At 45.4% G+C, this 18,329-nt stretch overlaps 1 protein-coding gene across 1 annotated transcript in view; it reads right to left on the reverse strand.

Annotated features, from left to right (window-relative positions):
- Positions 1-250: 250 nt before the first annotated feature.
- The window catches only part of BRI3 (brain protein I3), a 30,381-nt gene continuing 12,302 nt past the window's right edge, over positions 251-18,329 (reverse strand). Inside the window, exon 3 of the mRNA XM_050966774.1 lies at positions 251-629. Coding sequence (XP_050822731.1) covers positions 497-629 — 133 coding nt within the window. The 3' untranslated portion in view covers positions 251-496. The remainder of the gene's footprint in view (positions 630-18,329) is intronic.

Genomic DNA, 18,329 nt, shown 5'->3' on the forward strand with positions numbered 1-18,329 from the left:
CCTCAGTCCCAATTGTCTCCATAACAATAGATCACTTCTGTGGTTAGAATCGCTACTTTCTAGATTTCTTACTTTAAACCTCTGGAATTTCACAATGCTGCAACTAGTATGATTGTATGCACACAGTTTATGGTTTAACTTTTTTTAAACAAAAAGGTACATGGTGAAAGCGTGCATACACAGAACCAGCTGACATGAAAGAATATTGAGATACAAGATTCAGCCTTGCCACAAATTGTGAAGATTGCAAAAAAGAGAAGCAGTTTTATTTAAGTTTAAAGATGCCATTAGACATGGAAACAAGGTGGGTTTTCATGTTTTGCAATGCACACGCTAATAAAACTGATTAAGTTTATCACATGCAAGACTATAATTTCATCACACTTTACAAAACAGGTCTGAAGCATAATCAAATAAAATGATTGTACATGACATTTACATTAGAAACAAGTACTACAATAGATGTGGCCTCTATAAGCCTGTTCGGGTTGATCCCTTAACCAAAAGTTGCCCCACAGTTAGGACATCTTCGTTGCCTCAGAGCAAGACAAAACAGAATTCCAATTGGAAAGAATACGATGGCACACAAGACACCAAGACAGGTGAAGGTGTCCTCCAATACACCAACTCTGTAGGAGGAAAGAAAAAGAGTTAAGTCACAAAATGCCTGCTGACACTGTAGGCAAGGCTGGCAGCTCTTCCTGTTAAAAGTTTTCCCACAGTTCATAATAAGTGTTTTCAGTTGCTTATAAGTTTGCCAAATTAACTCTCTGGGTTGAAATTTTACATGACAGATATCTGCCTGAGGTTGAATTGTTCTGGGCAATTTCAGCCAAAATGGTTCAGCTGTTCCTGAGAACAAGACTAAGGAAAAATAAAGTTGTCCCATGTTAAATTCTGGAGGACCTTTTCTTTGAGAAGCTATAGCATTCTCATGTTTTGGAGCAGAACCTGACATTTAGCACTGGTTTGCCTACATGCTAGGGATGTGCCTATTGCCAGCCTCTTGAAAATCTGCCCAATTTTGACCAAGTTATCAACCCTTGGGGGGAGGGGGGGGGGAGACTGCAGTGTGCACATGCTCAGTAGAAACTTGCTAGACCTTTGCAGCTACAGTCCCCAAATACTCTGTCCACACTGGGCATGCTCCAGTCTAGGCCTAAGCAGCTGCTTCCTTGTCCTTCAGGATGCCTGCAATTGCCACACCGGGGTGGGAGGACGCAGAAGACTGGAACAAGGAATCTGGGGAAGACTAGAACTGGAGGCTGACAGAGCTTGGAGCCAAGGAAGGAAAATGGCAAACTGGGAACTGAAGGAGAAGAGAGTGAAATTAGAGCCAAGAAGGAAAATGGAGTGGACTGGGAAATGAATACAGATTAAGGAACATGGATGCAGGTGGAGAACTGGATTGGCTGGGCAAAGACACTGGGACAAAGAGCCAGAGGCAGGGAAAAGATGGGACAGGTCAAAAAGGGGTCTAGTTTCAGGGAAAATGGACAGAAGAGAGTCTATACCTACAACAACACACTCTGTATGGAAGCCAAGATTCCCAAGTCTTACCATTCCTCTGCTGTTAGCAAATATCTGTAAAAGCCACTGGCAAAGTATCTTATCCCCCTCCAGGACTGTTCCACAAAGAGATGGCAACCTACTACTGTTATCAGTTACTCCATTTGCTCCATTGGCAGAGGTCTGTGAGGTGGATCTAAAGTTTCCAACCCCAATGATGGATGAATCGTGTGTCAATATGGTGCAATACAATGGAATTTGTTTTTTTCCAGTTTGCTTCAGAGCTAGGGAGCTGACTGTAGTTGTGTATACAAAACTGTAAGGTGGCGGGGGTGGGAGGAAAACGAACCTCAAGCACTTAAAGTTAAGAAATGTCAGCATCAAGGTTTGTGTAACTATCATTTGGGCTTCCTATCAGTATGCACCGAAATAGTCTAATTACATCACACTTTTCCACAGGACCCCAGCTCCTTCAGTGCACAGGACATCTGTTCTGGGGATCTCGCAGTTGTCCAAAGACTCCCTGCTTCATTTACTGAGGAAGTTGGAACGTGTGTAGTGAAGGAGGCAGGTGATCACAGAAGAGAAGAGTGTATTCTGATGGTTAGAATCCAGGTCAGCATGCAACTTGCTCTCTACCACAGCATTCCTGTGTGATGCTGGACAAGTCACTTAAACCAAACTTCAGTGCTGGACTTGAGAGGCTACGGTCTGAATTGTTCAAGTGCTAAGCACTTACAGCTGCAGCTGGAAGTTAAGGAGAGCTGTGCCTGGGTCTATAAAGTGCTCTATAACAGTGGTTCTCAACCAGGGGTCCAAGGCCCCCGAGGGGCCAAGAGCAGGTTTCAGGGGGTCTGCCAAGCAGGACCAGTATTAGACTTGTTAGGGCTTGGGTCATAAAACTAAAGCCCTGCCACCTGGTGCTGAAGCCAAAGCTTGATCAACTTAGCTTTGCAGGGGCCCCTGAGAAATTGTCCTGCTTGCTACCCCCTAATGCTGACCCTGGCTTTTATATGCAGAAGAGCCGTTGTGGCACAAGCAGGCCATGGAGTTTTTATAGTAGGGGAAAGGAGGGAGCTCAGAAAGAAAAAGGCTGAGAAACCCTGGCTCTATAATGTTAAGTACACTGAAAAAAAAAAAAAATCACGTTCTAGGTGTCACACAAAATTACTGGAAATGTTTGACCTTAAGATTATCTATAAAATGGGGATTAAAACCCCCCCTCATCTAACAGATATTTGTGAAAAAAAGTTCATGAAGTACTCAGGTAACAGTGGTGAGCACCATGGAAAGAAATCCATGAGGAAATAAATAATTCTGTCTTCTGAAGAAGTTTGAATCGAGTGCAATAAACAAGGCATGGGGCCATCCACTGAATAAGGGGAAAAAATAGTGACTAGCTGCTCATTATGTCAACAATGTCTATCCTGTGCACTGAACAGGGGCAGCTCTAGACATTTCGCCGCCCCAAGCACGGTGGCATGCTGCAGGAGACGCTCTACAGGTCGCTGGTCCCGCAGCTCCGGCAGACCCTCCCCCCCCCGCAGGCATGCCTGCGGGAGGTCCATCGGAGCCGCCTGCCGCCCTCCCGGCGAAGAGCCCCCAGCAGCATGCCGCCCCAAGCACGCGCTTGGCCTGCTAGGGCCTGGAGCTGCCCCTGGCACTGAATGAAGCGGGGTCCGGTGGAAAAAAGCGGTATGTCATCTAATTAACAAAATCGATCATAATGCAGGAGCACAAAGGGACCAGGTTACGTTTGCACAGGCAGTCTCAGTTCTGGCATTTCCTAATTTATGAGGGCTTGACTTTGCAACCTTAATACTCTTTGAATGTAGTTTGTGTGTAATTAAATATTTATATTGCAGTAGAGCCCATAGACTAACCCCAGACTCCAAGGCCAGAAGGGACCAGTGATCTTCTAGTCTGATCTGTATCTAACAGGCCCTAGAACTCCCCCAAAATAAATTCCTTTTAAAACTACTAGAGCATCTCTCCAACATCCAACCTGATCAGGGCCCCACAGTGCTAGGAAGTATATAAAAGGGCATGATTCCTCCTCTAGAGAGCTTAGAGGAGGTGACACACAGCATGGAAGCAATCAAATCCATACATTTGTATTTTGTTAGAGTCCAGTATTGTCATCTCTCCCTCAACCTAACCCTCAATAGCTGAAAAAAATTCACACAGGCATTGCAGCAGGCAAATGATTTCCAAGATAGGGTGTAATTATTACATGGTTTTCCATTTAAGCAACAGTACCTCAGAAGCAAGACCAGAATTTACCCATGTGTTGGTCAGGAATGTACTACTCTGGGGGCCTCATTCTGGCAGGCCCTGTATGCATATAGAGTTCCGCCCAGAGAGCTCAGAATACACAGACAAGGGGTGTGAGAAGGGAGATATCCCCATTTTACAGATCAGGAACTGAGGCAGAGATTAAGAGGGAGATTTTTCAGGCACAAAATGGTAGTTATGTTCTTAACTGCCATTTGCACCTTTGAAAAATCTCCCCTTAAGTAACTTGCTCCAGGTCAAACAGTAAGTTCATGGCAGAGCCATAGAATTGAGCCTCCATCTACCCAGTCCCAGTCCAATATCTTAGCCACACTCCAATGAGGAGTAGTGCAATTGATCCACGATGGTTAATTCAAGGTAAGTGACATTAGCAGGGTGGGGCGGGATGGGATGGATTGGAAGTGTGGGTGGGAAGCGTGCCTGCATGCCAGACTCTTAACCAAACTGCGCTGGTTTAAAGATATGGATTAGACATTGCCATAACACAGCCAGAGAAAGTGTAACAGTTATACTAGAGAAGAGTTCAAGATGTTGCTCAGGTACAATCACAAATGCAGGGAAACTAAAATGAGAAACAAAAGTGTAGGCCCCGGTCCTGCAAAGACTTACATACACATGAGTAGTGGGGTGTAAAGTTATGCACATGCTCAAATCTCTGTATAATCAGAGGTTTTATTAAAACAGCATGTGCACTGTCACATTTCATTTAGAGCAGATACTATCAAAATTCTGCTGTCACATGTTGATTAAGCAGCTTGTGCCAGGTGTTTATTTGTTCAGTGCACAGTTTCATTAGAGTTTGGCTTTAAACTGTTACTTTAATAGCTAACAAGGCACCAGTATCCACTAACCTATGTAATCAGCTATAAAAACAACATCCAAGATGATAATTTATGCAAAAAAAGATCTTTCCAAACAGAATGAAATTGCACAGTATCAGAAAGCTAAGTCAGATGCTCTTTCCCTCTTTGTTTTAGGGAGGTTTAAGGCTTATGGTTCACATATGTAAATAAAGCATTAAACACATCACAGCTTAGCATATTATGCAACACAGTGAAGAGATTTAAAATATGATTTTTTTTAAATCGAAGTTTTAAATTTTAAATCAAGTTGAGGCTTTGTAAAGTTAATTTGAAAGTGTGTTATGACAACTTGAATTCATTATACATTTTTTTAAATGCAAGTACCACTAGTAGGACCTTATTTTAATTTACCAGACTATTATACATAAAACAGAAAAGTGTAGCAAGTTAAAAGTTCTGACACTATAAACACGTATTGTACACATTCTTAACTTTACTACCAACCCATTGAGGCCTCAAGCAGATATTTAACTTTATTCAGAGGAATAGTTCCATTGATTTCAAACTGGACTATTTACCTGCTTAGTTAAACATATGTATATTTATAGCATCAGGTACAAATTGTACTTTCGTTAAAAAAAATTAGTGGCATAAAATCTGTCACTTCAAAAGCAAGTTGCTTCAGTATTAATGAAAAAAGTTAAACCATTCAAAATTAGTTAGTGAACTTATTTCCCCAAATACACAGGATAAAATATGCAAAAATACTGGCATAAAATTGGGCTCCTGAACCCCTGTTTAGGTACTGAAAGGTGAGATCATCAAGGAGGCTTAAGTGATTTGCTTTAGCAAATGTGCAGATGTGCCCTTAGGAATGTCTACACTGCAATTAAAAACCCACAGCTGGCTTGTCAGCTGACTTGGGCTCAGGACTATTTAACTGCAGTGTAGCTGTTCAGGCTTGGACTGCAGCCTGAAGTCTGGGACCCTCCCACCTCACAGGAAACTAAAGAAATGAGTACTCAACATACAATTTAGCAATGTCCAATTCTAGTTTAAAATGGTTTTTCAAATTTTAAATCAAAGTTAGTTATTTTTAATTGATCCTGCCACAGGACATGTGCACTTTGTTGCAATTTTTATTGATTTTTTCTCTACCTTGCCACTCTTTAAATCCTACAGTCCTTGCAATTCAGTCATAATGAAAATATTCTTAGTAAATTGCACATGACATGAGATTTCAGTATTTAGTTCCTAAGTAGTCAGCTGATTGACAAGGATGTTTTTCAAGATTTTTTTTGGTGTGTGCACAAACACACACCACAAATCTAGATTTGCCATTTAAGACATGTGATCTTCCAGCCTGGTGAAAAGTCAAATGACAAGAGGATATCACAGTTAAAGCAGTACTGAAGTTATTTTTCTTAAGGTAAGAGTTGTATTGTACATAATTCCTTTAGGGGAAGATTTCCAAATGGCACAAAGAGGAATTAGTGTCCAAATTTCTTTCCAATACATTTACACTCTTCCAAAACTACAGCAAAATTCCAAAGGGGAAAAATAGGGATTGGGTTCTTACTGGGTATTCTTAGTCTTCCTTTGGCCCATCCTAGCACACCTCAAGCCTAAAAGTCAGCTACACCATCCCAGCATATTCCTCCAGCTTCAGATGCAAAAAGGTGAGAGAGAATCAATTCAGAATCTTCAGACAAAGGTTAAGCATTAATCCACCATGTTGTACAGCCACCTAAATTATGGCTGGAAGAGCCATTAAAGTATTCTTTTGAACCTAGAACTTAAACTATCATCCTAGAAAACTGAACGCTTGTTTGGTTAATTAATAGTACAGGCTCAAGCCCTCATACCCACTACACAAACCATGGGGTTAGTCCAAGTAGTCTCCAGCCCAGGGGTGGGCAACTTACAGCCCACGTGTGGCCCGTCAGATGTTTTAACCTGGCCCTTGGGCTCCTGGCAGGGCACAGGTTCTAGGGTTTGCCCCACTCCGGCGCTCCAGCCGGGGAGTGGGGTCGGGGACTTGCGCTGCGCTGCTCTGCGTGTACCGGGGCTTCATGCAGCTCCCGGAAGCAGCAGCACATCCCCCCTCTTGTGCAGCTCCTGGAAGCAGCAGCATGTCCCCCCCACCTACCCCTGGTACCTTCAACTCGCCATTTCTGGCCCCAACCCAGAGCCTGCACCACCAGCCACAGCCCTCACCTCCTCCCACCCCCCCAATTTCATGAGCATTCATGGCCTGCCATACAATTTCCATACCTAGATGTGGCCCTCGGGCAAAAACCATTTGCCCACCCCTGCTCCACCCCCATTCACATAGCTGCAATTCGTCTTCATACTGGTCCTAGACTGTGGGAGTGGGAGAAGGGCAAGTATCTGTTCCCTGTCCCAGACTGACAACCAGCTTTTACAACAGAAATTAGAGTTCGTTGCTCCGATTTGGAAACAAGACCAACCAGAGTCCCCATTCCTAAAAGTTCAGAAGCCAAATGAGCTGGCAAGATGCTAGGGAAAGTATCACATCACACTAGACAGTCTAAACACTACAACCACTAAAGCTTTGCAATCCAGTGGCCTGCTAACCCCTCCCAGATCCACCCCCTAGATCAGACAGAGATTAAGTATGAAGACTGGAAAGTTGAGCACAAGTCATACATAGACAGCCAGGCTGAAGGAGCTCTCACAAGCCATTATTACCTCTAGAATGGTCTCTTGATTTCCTTCAATCAACAGAATACACCAAGTCACATTAGGAACCACTTAATTCAGCTTACCTATGTCCAACCTCCAATCTCTGTGCATCATCCCCCTGTGAAAGCTCATCCTACCTCACAGAAGAGATGGAATCCATACTAGACAAAGCAGAGTTTAATAAAGATGTCCTCCTCATGACAGTTTGACCCAATCGTATAAATCAAGAATGCCCAGGCCCACAACATGCAAAAACACATCCATTTCCCTTCATGGCTGGTAACATTCAGATTTATACTGCCAGACACCAAAGCCTCCTGTTGCCCCTGAAGCATACTATGGAATAGCCTCTTCTATAGCTCTTTGGTAGGAGTCAGCTTCATGAATGTTGCCCTACCTCCAGGAAATCTGATTTCCCATTTCCAGATCTGCCACTCACTCAGTGTGACCTTGGACACAGGCGAGGTGCTTCGTTTTCTCTTTAACATGGGGACAAATTATGTATGGAACTTTTATCCATCCATCCCTTAGCACTTTACTAAGGAACATAATTAGTATTATCTAGTCAGGCCAGAAATAGCCAGGAAAGTGTGCAATGAAGAGAGGCAGATTTCAAGTATCACTGCCTGAATAAAAAGTCAAGCTAGAAAGAAGTCCTTTCTCCCTCCAGTACATAACACAGATCAGAGTGTCTTTCACTAGGCCCTGAAAGAGCATCCAGGAGCACACAGCAATCTCCCCAGCCCAGCAGCAACGCGATCCTGCAATTAGTCCATAGCTGCTAGTACAGTCAGCACTGAAGCCAGCCACATTCAAATAACCTATTGCTTCATGCAACTGTAAAGCTTTTGGTATGTCTGGTTCCCATAACTGCCTGCACACTCCCTGAAATGGTCACAGATCTGCTCTGGAAAGAGGATGTGGAAGAACACACACACACACACACACAAAATGCAGAAAGAAGAGGATTACAAGTCACATGCAAAAGACGATTGACTTTGATCACTTGGGGTTCGGACCACAAAAAAAGATAAGGTGTGAATGCTGACACACAGCTTTACCAACCTTGTGGGACATGAGAGAGAGAGAGAGAGAGACACACACACACACACACACACACACACACACACACAAAAAGATGCATTACCAAGGAAGAAAAGATTCAGAGTTTTGCATGTGCAATCAATTAGGTCTTTCATCACTAACACTTCAGCTTGGGAGATGCTGATTAAAAAGCTCAGATGCACGCAGGGTGTATTAACTTAGGGCATGGCTACACTTGCAGACGTAGAGCCCTGTGAGTTAAAGCTGCCTTCCTAGAGCACAGTAGGGAAAGAGCAGCAATCTATACACACTGACAGCTTCAAGCACATTGGCGTGGCCACATTTGCAGCACTTGCAGAAGTACTGGGAGCAGTGCATTATAGGCTGCTATCCCAGCATGCAAGTGACTACAACATGCTTTTCAAATGGGGGGTGTGGGGGTGGAGTGTGACAGGGAGTGTGTTGTATGTATGTGGGGGTTTGGGTGGGGCTGAGAGTGTGTCAGCATGCTGTCTTGTAAGTTCAGACCCCCCGCTCCTCCTCACCTGAGCTGAAATGGAGCTTTGAAAGGGCATTTCCACATTCCTGCAGCCAATTTCACAACATTGACAAGAGTGGCCACTTGATTTAAGGGGATTATGGGACGTTTCCAGAGGCCGATCAGAGCGCAGTTATGCAACACCTCTTTCATGCTGGCGCCGCGGCACTCCAGCAAGGACACAGCAAATGTTATGCTACTCACTGAGGTGGAGTACCAGCAGCGCTGTAGCTGTGGAGTCAGAGCACTCTATGTGCCTTCCAGTGTGGACGAGGAGTGAGCTAGGGCGCCAGGGATGCTTTATTGTGCTGTAACTTGCAGGTGTAGCCAAGGCCTTAGAGACCCATATGCTGGTTTCACAAGTTACAGGAGTAAGTCTCAGATGTATGGATTAATCTGTGACTGTAACAACAATGGTTTCTGCTGCTGACCTATTAGAAAAACCCAGATGCTCAGAACATGCTTCCTGTTCTTACCCCTATTATCAACTTGTCATAGGACTGCCTGGGACCTTTCTGCTGCTGTTTTCCACCCAGCCCAGATACACTGTCCCTGGGGTGGGCCACATTAGAGTTGCACTTTCTCCAACACTAGATGTGCTTTTTGGTTTATAGTCTGGCTTTGGTTTAGTGCTTTTATTTCTGTAGCTAGTTTTCTGCTGATGTCAGCAGCAGAGAGAATGAAAAGAAGAGGATTTTCAGTTTAGTGCCTGGCTTTAATATAGAGTGTTCTCTTCAAGCATCCAAAAATTTAATATATAAACATCACTTCTGAAAATCTCAGCCAGAGAGCCTTGAACTTGCAGATTTAGGAAACAGTAAATTGGTCAGTTTCACTAAATAGGTTGAAATTATAACCTAGGTTTAGCAACTGCACCTACCTGATTTAACAAGGCGTGTCCTCTTGGACTCCCCTGCACAAAGAAAACCAAAAAGGAGTGGCCTTGATGTAGCGTCAAAGTGTTCTTTGACAGGCAAGGAGCCAGTGCTGAACTGTGTGGTTTCACTAATGATAAAGGGCAATCACAAGTACCTATTGTACAAGTTAAACTAATGGAATGAAGGAAGAGGGGGAGCTAAAAAAAACAAAAAAATGCAGAGTCCACAGGCAATTCTTCTATTGCCGACAGTGTCTACCGAAGTTTAGTTTCTTGAGTAGCTTAGGAAAAAGCCATTCCCCCTCACTTCACCTCCACAAACTGCATTACAACCCAGAGGCATTTTAGGTGTTAGGCCACACTATGCTGCCTAAGTGGCAAAATGTCAAGAACATTTGAGTTATTCAACATCAGCACCCAGAAAGCACTCATGACATAGGAGCTGACTGACTCAGGAGCTGACTGACTCAGGTCACAGTAAAAAAATTTCCACAGTAGAGGTAATGGTGACAGTAATATTTGGGGCATTCCTAGCATCACGCCCCTACGTGCAATTCCTCCCTGGGAACAGTGTGAAAAGGAAAGGTGGTCCCACAAGTGGCAGCCCACACAGATTCCACTCTTGGTGCATATGTGCCACGTCAATCTTTTAGCCTGCAGCATCTGGTGGGGCTACACCTGCTGCCCTAAACCAAGGGCACAAAGTGCAGTGCAGGTGCAGCCATCTCTCAGTTCCTTCTTACTTCCCATAGCAATGGGACCAAGCCATTGCAGCATCTGCCTGCTTCTCTACAACTCAGGCCAGGTCTGCACTGCAAACTTACATCTGTATAGCTAAGTCACTCAGGGCTGTGAAAAATCCACAATGTAGTTACATGGACCTCACCCCCCTGTGTAGGCAGCACTATGTCGACAGGAGAGTATCTCCCCTCGACATAGCTACTGCCTCTCGTGGAAGTGGAAATCCTCTTGTCAGCATAGGTAGTGGCTTCACTAATGCGTGAAAGGCTGCAGCAGCACAGCTATAAGCGTAGGCCTGCCCTCAGTGTCAGCAATTTAGTTTTCCAGTTGGGTTTTTAATTTTTTATAATTTTCCATAGTTCATTAGTAGGTTGAGAATCCTGCCCCTGCCCTTCCGAGAGTAGCAGGACTCACACCTTTGTGGCAGAAGCTAGATTTAAAACATGCCCCTCAAGGGGCATGTTGTGTGCTTTTTTGTTCAGGTGAAGGGCAAATCCCGGGCCATTGCTCTGTCAGCCCCTTTTTCCAAGCAGACTCAGAAGCACTGCATGAAAGTTTGCTTGGGTGCTAAGAAGAAAGACATAGCTAAGGCTCAATCCTCCCTCCTGTCCCAGTGAACCAAGGCCTTCAGCAAGTGTGGGCTTCCAACCTCTGATTCCTTGGCAATCCCTGGAGCCCTGGCTGCTAAACTCTCAACACAGCCCCCGATCACTTTGCCTACTCTGCCCAACAATCTCAAAGAACAGTCAGATCCTAGACCAGCCTCAGCATTGTTGCATCTGACAGCCTGGATGCAAAACGAAGGTGTTCAGCTGAAGTTCAGAACATTCTGCTCTAAAGCAGGAAAGCCTCAACTAGACTGACTTAGAAAGCTGAAAGAAAACAGTTTTCTATTTGGGCATCTCAGCACCATATGTTGCTCTTAACATCAACTGCAGTAATATTGGACTATGCAACAATCTAGCCTTTATTAGTTCCATACAGTATCTAGCAGCGATATCTGCACACTACTCACCTATCCCAGGCCACACTATGTTTTCACCCTACTGTGGCTGGATTATTTAAGGGACTCATTCATGTCTCTCCCTTCTCCACCCCCTCTCCAGTTTGGGAGCCCCTTCTTTCTTGGAGCCTCAGTATACTGTTAACAGGGTTGAAGGTCCCTTTGAGCAGCTGGAAGGTTAAAAATTCAGATGGGGGGGGCGCGGAGGGGGAAGAGAGGTAGAGAGCTCCCCTTATCATGTGTTACATAAGGAGTGGGTCACAGTCAGGCCTGATCTAAGTTATTGCCCCAAGTTGTTTCCAAGTTCCATATGAACCAATTTTTTTCATCTCTCAGTTTTCTTCCCCAAGCCTCACTCAACTCCATGGGAAGGTAAACTTCATGCAGTTAAGGTAATATGACAGTGTCCTTACTACATCAACAGAACAATCATTCAGGAGCACACCTAGAGCCTCTGTTTGTGGTCTTTGTTGATAGGGTTAAAGGTAAGGCAATATGCTCACAGAGATCATCAAAAGAACATGTTTCAGCTAGCCAAGTTACAGCCACCTAGCCACGTTAAAGCTCATTCATTAGAGCTCAGGCAGCCTTCGTTGTCTGCTTGAGAATATCCCTATTTCTGAAATTAGGAGGACAGCTTGTGGAGCTCAGTCCACACACTTACAAGACATTGTTCTTTGGTAGAGGCTTCTAGATCAGATGGCCATTTTGGTAAGGCTGTCCTGCAGCCATTGTGTAAATCAGAACTCCTACTATTCACCTCCAAGCAAACAGACAACTGCTTGTTAAATCAGCACTGCAGAATCCACGAGGACAATCATTGGAAGAAGAAAGTAAGGTTGCTTCCCTTAGAGCAAGTGTGGCTCTTAGGCCATGTCCAGACTAGGGTATTAAAATCGATTTTAGATACGCAACTTCAGCTACGTGAATAACGTAGCTGAAGTCGAATTTCTAAAATCGAGGTACTCACCCATCTGGATGGCGCGGCATCGATGTCCGCGGCTCTCCGTGTCGATTCCGGAACTCCATTCGGGATGATGGAGTTCCGGAATCGATGTAAACGCGCTCGGGGATCGATACATCGCGTCCAGACTAGACGCGATATATCGATCCCCAAGCAATCGATTTTAACCCGCCGATGCCGCGGGTTAGTCTGGACGTGGGCTTAGAGATAAGGTCATCCACATGGATTCCACTACCCAGCCTTCCTCCTCACTACTAATGAGTCAGACTCCTTTGCCAATACAGAATCCCAGAAGAACTGAGACATAGGCACCAAATTCCCTACGCACCGGTGGGTGCTTGCACCCCCTGGCCCCACCCCAACTCCACCCTGTCCCCCCCATTGGACTCCTCCCCAAATCCCCGCCCTAGACCTGCCTCTTCCCCGAACACACCATGTTCCCCCTCCTCCCCACGCCTGTCATGTGAAACAGCTGATTTGCAACAAGAACTGGGAGCCAGGGGGAAAAAGCAGGCACGTGGTGCACCTGGAGGGGGAGAGAGCGGGAGCTTCCGGTGGGTGCTAAGCATTCACCCATTTTTTCCCCCACGGATGCTCCAGCCCCCAAGCACCCACGGAGTCGGTGCCTATGAACTGAGGGACGATTGGGCCTGTTCTCTGCCCTTTGTTCCATCGGGGAGCAGGGAGAAGAGTGAGGATATGAAGATACTTAGGACACAGGCACAACCCCAACAGACACTGCTAGGCAAAAGAATCATCTGGTGCACATCCACACCAAGAGTGCATTCCAGGTGGACACCAGACATCTCTAAGAAGTCACTCTAAAGAACTATTTGGACCTTGTGCTTTCATCTGGGATATTGGGTGGGGGGAACAGTAAGAGGGACATAGACTAGGCCCTTTTATTGTAAGCAGGAAGTTTAAAATAGAGTAATTAACAAATACAATTGCTGCACTTGGAGTGCTATAGAACTGGCCTGCTGCAGCTTAACTGAAGTCATGGAGGGTGTTGCTCAACAGCAGTAGAATGCAGCCTACTGCACTTTGCAGATTTGTTTTTAATTAAAATTTATATATAAAATAAAATTTAAAAAGGGCCTTGTCTATATGAGACTTAAGATTTCCCACCACTGCAGTACCAACAGCATTACAACAGACAAGAGACAGACACATTTTATTTTAACTGAGCGTTGGCCAGACTGGCTGTGAGCAGATTGGCGTGCTGTAGTTAAAATGCCAATATCAGGTCTACACTAGCACAGCCATCAGCAGTCAGCTTTAAGAAACAGTGTCTATGAGACACGACACAACTGAGAGAAACTGCATGTGCTTATTGCTTAATGGGCTATAACTGGGAAATTAGGAAGTCCACAGCATGTTTCTTGGAAGGAAGTGTTGAGTTTTAGCATCAATCTCCTGAAAGGAGGAAAGGTCCGTGTACAATGTCAGCCCTTTCACTGTTACATTTTTGCCCTGGGTCCAGTCCACTTTGACTCCCACTGTAATCCGATTCTGTTCCAGTTCCTTAATTACAACCAGTAAAGGATGTGGTAATTGTCACATACACAAGGCTGGAAGGAACATCTTTCGGGAGGAGAGTCAGCTAATGTGTCAAATATTAAGACAGGCATCCCATAGCTAGTTGGGCAAAGCTTGCTTACAGGGAAGGGGAAAGAGGGAACACCGAAACAGAGGGCCAAAAACTTCAAGCGTAGGTGCTTGAAGTTAGAGACACTTGTGTACTTACACATGGATCTGGCCAGATTTATAGAAGTATTAAACGCTCACCAACCCTGAAGTCAAAGACAGCTGACTCAGTGAACAGTGGTCTGACTTCCAGAAGTCCTTTCTCCCCCCACAGTTAACTTTGCAACTTATTTCTCACGTGCTAACTTTAAAAAATGTAGGGGTATATCATATGCGATAGAGAGACTGTTGAATTGGGATGCTTCAATTTTAGGGGACAAGCACACATCCTCCGGACAACAAAATATCAAGCTCCATTATAGGAGTCAATAAATAAAGTTACTTTTGCAAATTTATACAATATAATTTGAGCACCTAATACACACTGTGTTTAAGGTTCTTGCATTTCCTGATTGTGCATTTTTAGCATGACACTAATGCCATCTTTTGCATTCACATACAGTCACTGTCCCGATCCTGTATATATGCATTTCCTGTTTCGTTACAGGAAACTTCATCATTTCCTTGTTCCCTACACTTTACTAATTATAAAAATTTACTCTCCCTCTCTCCCCCACCTCCTAGGTGACCCATAGGCAGTTACCTTTATTTATAAGGGAATAAGCAGCCTAATTCTGAGCTAGCCTTAAAACAGACACTACAATTAAACCAATACATAAATGGGACCAATCAGGGTATTTCTGGTCAGCCCTAAACAGCTACAAACTCAGAGTTGATGGCTGCAGTCTAAGCTCTTACAATTAACCTTCTTAAGAATCAGCTCCTATGGTCCAATTCTGCTACTATGCAGATTGACACAGTAAGGAGAAGTTGTTTTGAGCTCCCTTCTCCCCTACATGAAAGTTATTTGGAGAACATTTTTTGGCAGTGCAAAATGCCCAGCACAACCTTTTATCAGGAATGAAATGTTCATCGATCCATGCCAGACATCAGACAGGGACAAACCAGCCAGTGAGAGAACAAGACATAAGTGCCAGGGACAAAGGAGAAACATGGATTATAAATTAAACCAGTTGCATGTGGCAGTTTACCACTTGGGGAAAATACTGGAGTGTACCATGCCAGGGGGGCAACTTCCTCATAACATGGATTATTTCAGGATCAATTCCCGCAAAAGAAACTTATCTATAGTGATATCCTGCCTACATGGACACTTGATGTGGCAGCAAAGAATCCTGTGGCACCTTATAGACTAACAGACATTTTGGAGCATGAGCTTTCGTGGGTGAATACCCACTTCGTCGGATGCATGTAGTGGAAATTTCCAGGGGCAGATATATATATGCAAGCAAGAAGCAAGCTAGAGATAACAAGGTTAGTTCAATCAGGGAGGATGAGGCCCTGTTCTAGCAGTTGAGGTGTGAAAACCAAGGGAGGAGAAACTGGTTTTGTAGTTGGCAAGCCATTCACAGTCTCTGGCCATGGCTACACTGGAGAGTTGCAGCGCTGGTGGTGGGTTTACAGCGCTGCAACTTAGTAACTGTCCACACCTGCAAGGCACATCCAGCGCTGCAATTCCCTGGCTGCAGCGCTGGCTGTACACTTGGTCTGCTTGGGGTATAACGATTGCAGCGCTGGTGATGCAGCGCTGCTCATCAAGTGTGGCCACCAAAAGTGCTGTAATTGGCCTCCAGGGTATTAGGAGGTATCCCAGAATGCCTGTTCACAACAAACTGGAAGACCGGGCTCCCTGGAGCTGCTTATCTAAAAAACAAACAGCGCCTGTTTGCTCAAGAAGAGGCAAGGGAATTGCTTTGGAATGTTCACAGCTGTTTGCTTGAGTAGAGAAGCCACAGGGCGGAGGGGGAGGGGGAGTCCGTGTTGGAGCAGCTACTTATGTGGTCTGAAGGCTATTTAGGAGTGCATAATTTGCATTTAGTGAATAAGAGGGGTGGGGGAAGGGCTTGAAACTTGTAAATTGATTGCAGGTTGGTGATGTGTATGTTCCAGTCCTTAGAACTTGCAAGGCAGGGAGCTGACAGCTCCAAAAATCCACTCTCTCTCTCCCCCAGGCCATGTCTACATCTAAAATTTTGCAGCGCTGGTTGTTACAGCTGTATTAGTACAGCTGTATAGGGCCAGCGCTGCAGAGTGGCCACACTTACAGCAACCAGCGCTGCAAGTGGTGTTAGATGTGGCCACACTGCAGCGCTGTTGGGCGGCTTCAAGGGAGGTTCGGGGAACGCGAGAGCAAACCGCGGCGAAGCTGGTCTCCTTTCCCGGTTTGCTCTCTCGTTCCCCGAACCCCCGAACAAGCAGGTCTCCTTCCCTGAGGTTTGCTGGGTGGTTCCGGGAACGCGAGAGCAAACCGCGGCGAAGCTGGTCTCCTTCCCCGGTTTGCTCTCGCGTTCCCCGAACCCCGAGCAAGCAGGTCTCCTTCCCTGAGGTTTGCTGGGTGGTTCCGGGAACGCGAGAGCAAACCGGGGAAGGAGACCAGCTTCGCCGCGGTTTGCTCTCGCGTTCCCCGAACAAGCAGGTCTCCTTCCCTGCGGTTTGCAGGGTGGTTCCGGGAAACGCGAGAGCAAACCGCGGCGAAGCTGGTCTTCTTCCCCGGTTTGCTCTCGCGTTCCCGGAACCACCCAGCAAACCTCAGGGAAGGAGACCTGCTTGCTCGGGGTTCGGGGAACGCGAGAGCAAACCGCGGCGAAGCTGGTCTCCTTTCCCGGTTTGCTCTCGCGTTCCCGGAACCACCCAGCAAACCTCAGGGAAGGAGACCTGCTTGCTCGGGGTTCGGGGAACGAGAGAGCAAGCCGGGGAAGGAGACCAGCTTGATTACCAGAGGCTTCCTCAGGTATGCTGGGATACCTGCTTATTCCACGGAGGTCAAGAAAAGCGCTGGTAAGCGTCTATACTTGATTACCAGCGCTGGATCACCAGCGCTGGATCCTCTACACCCGAGACAAAACGGGAGTACGGCCAGCACTGCAAACAGGGAGTTGCAGCGCTGGTGGTGCCCTGCAGATGTGTACACCTCCTAAGTTGCAGCGCTGTAACTCCCTCACCAGCGCTGCAACTTTCTGATGTAGACAAGCCCCCAAGCACGTTGCAGCCACTTGAACGCTGGGATAGCTGCCCATAATGCACCACTCCCAACAGCCCTGCAAATGCTGCAAATGTGGCCACACTGCAGCGCTGATAGCTGTCAGTGTGGCCACACTGCAGCGCTTTCCCTACACAGCTGTACGAAGACAGCTGTAACTCCCAGCGCTGTAAAACTCGGAGTGCAGCCATACCCTCTGTTTAATCCTGAGCTGATGTTGTCAAATTTGCAGATGAACTGAAGCTCAGCAGTTTCTCTTTGAAGTCTGGTCCTGAAGTTTTTTGCTGCAGGATGGCCACCTTAAGATCTGCTATTGTGTGGCCAGGGAGGTTGAAGTGGCATTCATTAGTTCATGTAATCTCCTAATCATAGATGGAGCATGCCTAGGCAGTGTCTTTTCTTAGCCTGTTACTACATTTAGAAGGGAAAGCTACTTTTAAAGTGAGTCACAGACCACCAATATTTTAGTCCGTTTCTTATGTAAATTACTTTTCATCTTAGATAATAAAATTACAGGGAGTTACCGTATTCAGTGTGAAGATTTATTAATCTAGCCAAAAGTAATTTCTGCCCTACATCATAAGCAGTTTTAATGTGGTTTAAAAAACAAAAAAAGAAGACGACACCACTCCTCGGGTCTAAAAATAAAAGGGAAGGTTTATTTATACTACAGCAGAGACTCACATTTAAGCTACACTACAGCTGCTCATTCAGTTGAGAGAAGTAATTTAGTTCCAAAGGCTGGTTGATGAGAATGATTAACTTTTTGATAAATGTTAGCTTGAAAGAAAAAAGTCTCAGAACATTAACATCTTAAACACCTTGTAGAAGCCAGAGCTGCAGCAATCAAAGATACCAAGTACACAAAAGTTATGACAATTTAACACACAGTTGGCACTTTTAGACTGAATATTTTACCAGTCAAAATATCTGAGTTTGTAACACATAATACTAACTAGGCTTCCCCAGGCTTTAGGGAATATCCTGAGTACTGAAAACAAATTATCACAACCATGACACAGCTGAGCCCCTTTCTAGATAGGGGTGGAGTCTGACATTATAGAGGTGGCCTGTTTAACGCCTTTCACACTACCCACCAGAT

This window comes from Gopherus flavomarginatus, chromosome 9, assembly GCF_025201925.1.
Source record: "Gopherus flavomarginatus isolate rGopFla2 chromosome 9, rGopFla2.mat.asm, whole genome shotgun sequence".
Lineage (NCBI taxonomy): Eukaryota > Metazoa > Chordata > Testudines > Testudinidae > Gopherus > Gopherus flavomarginatus.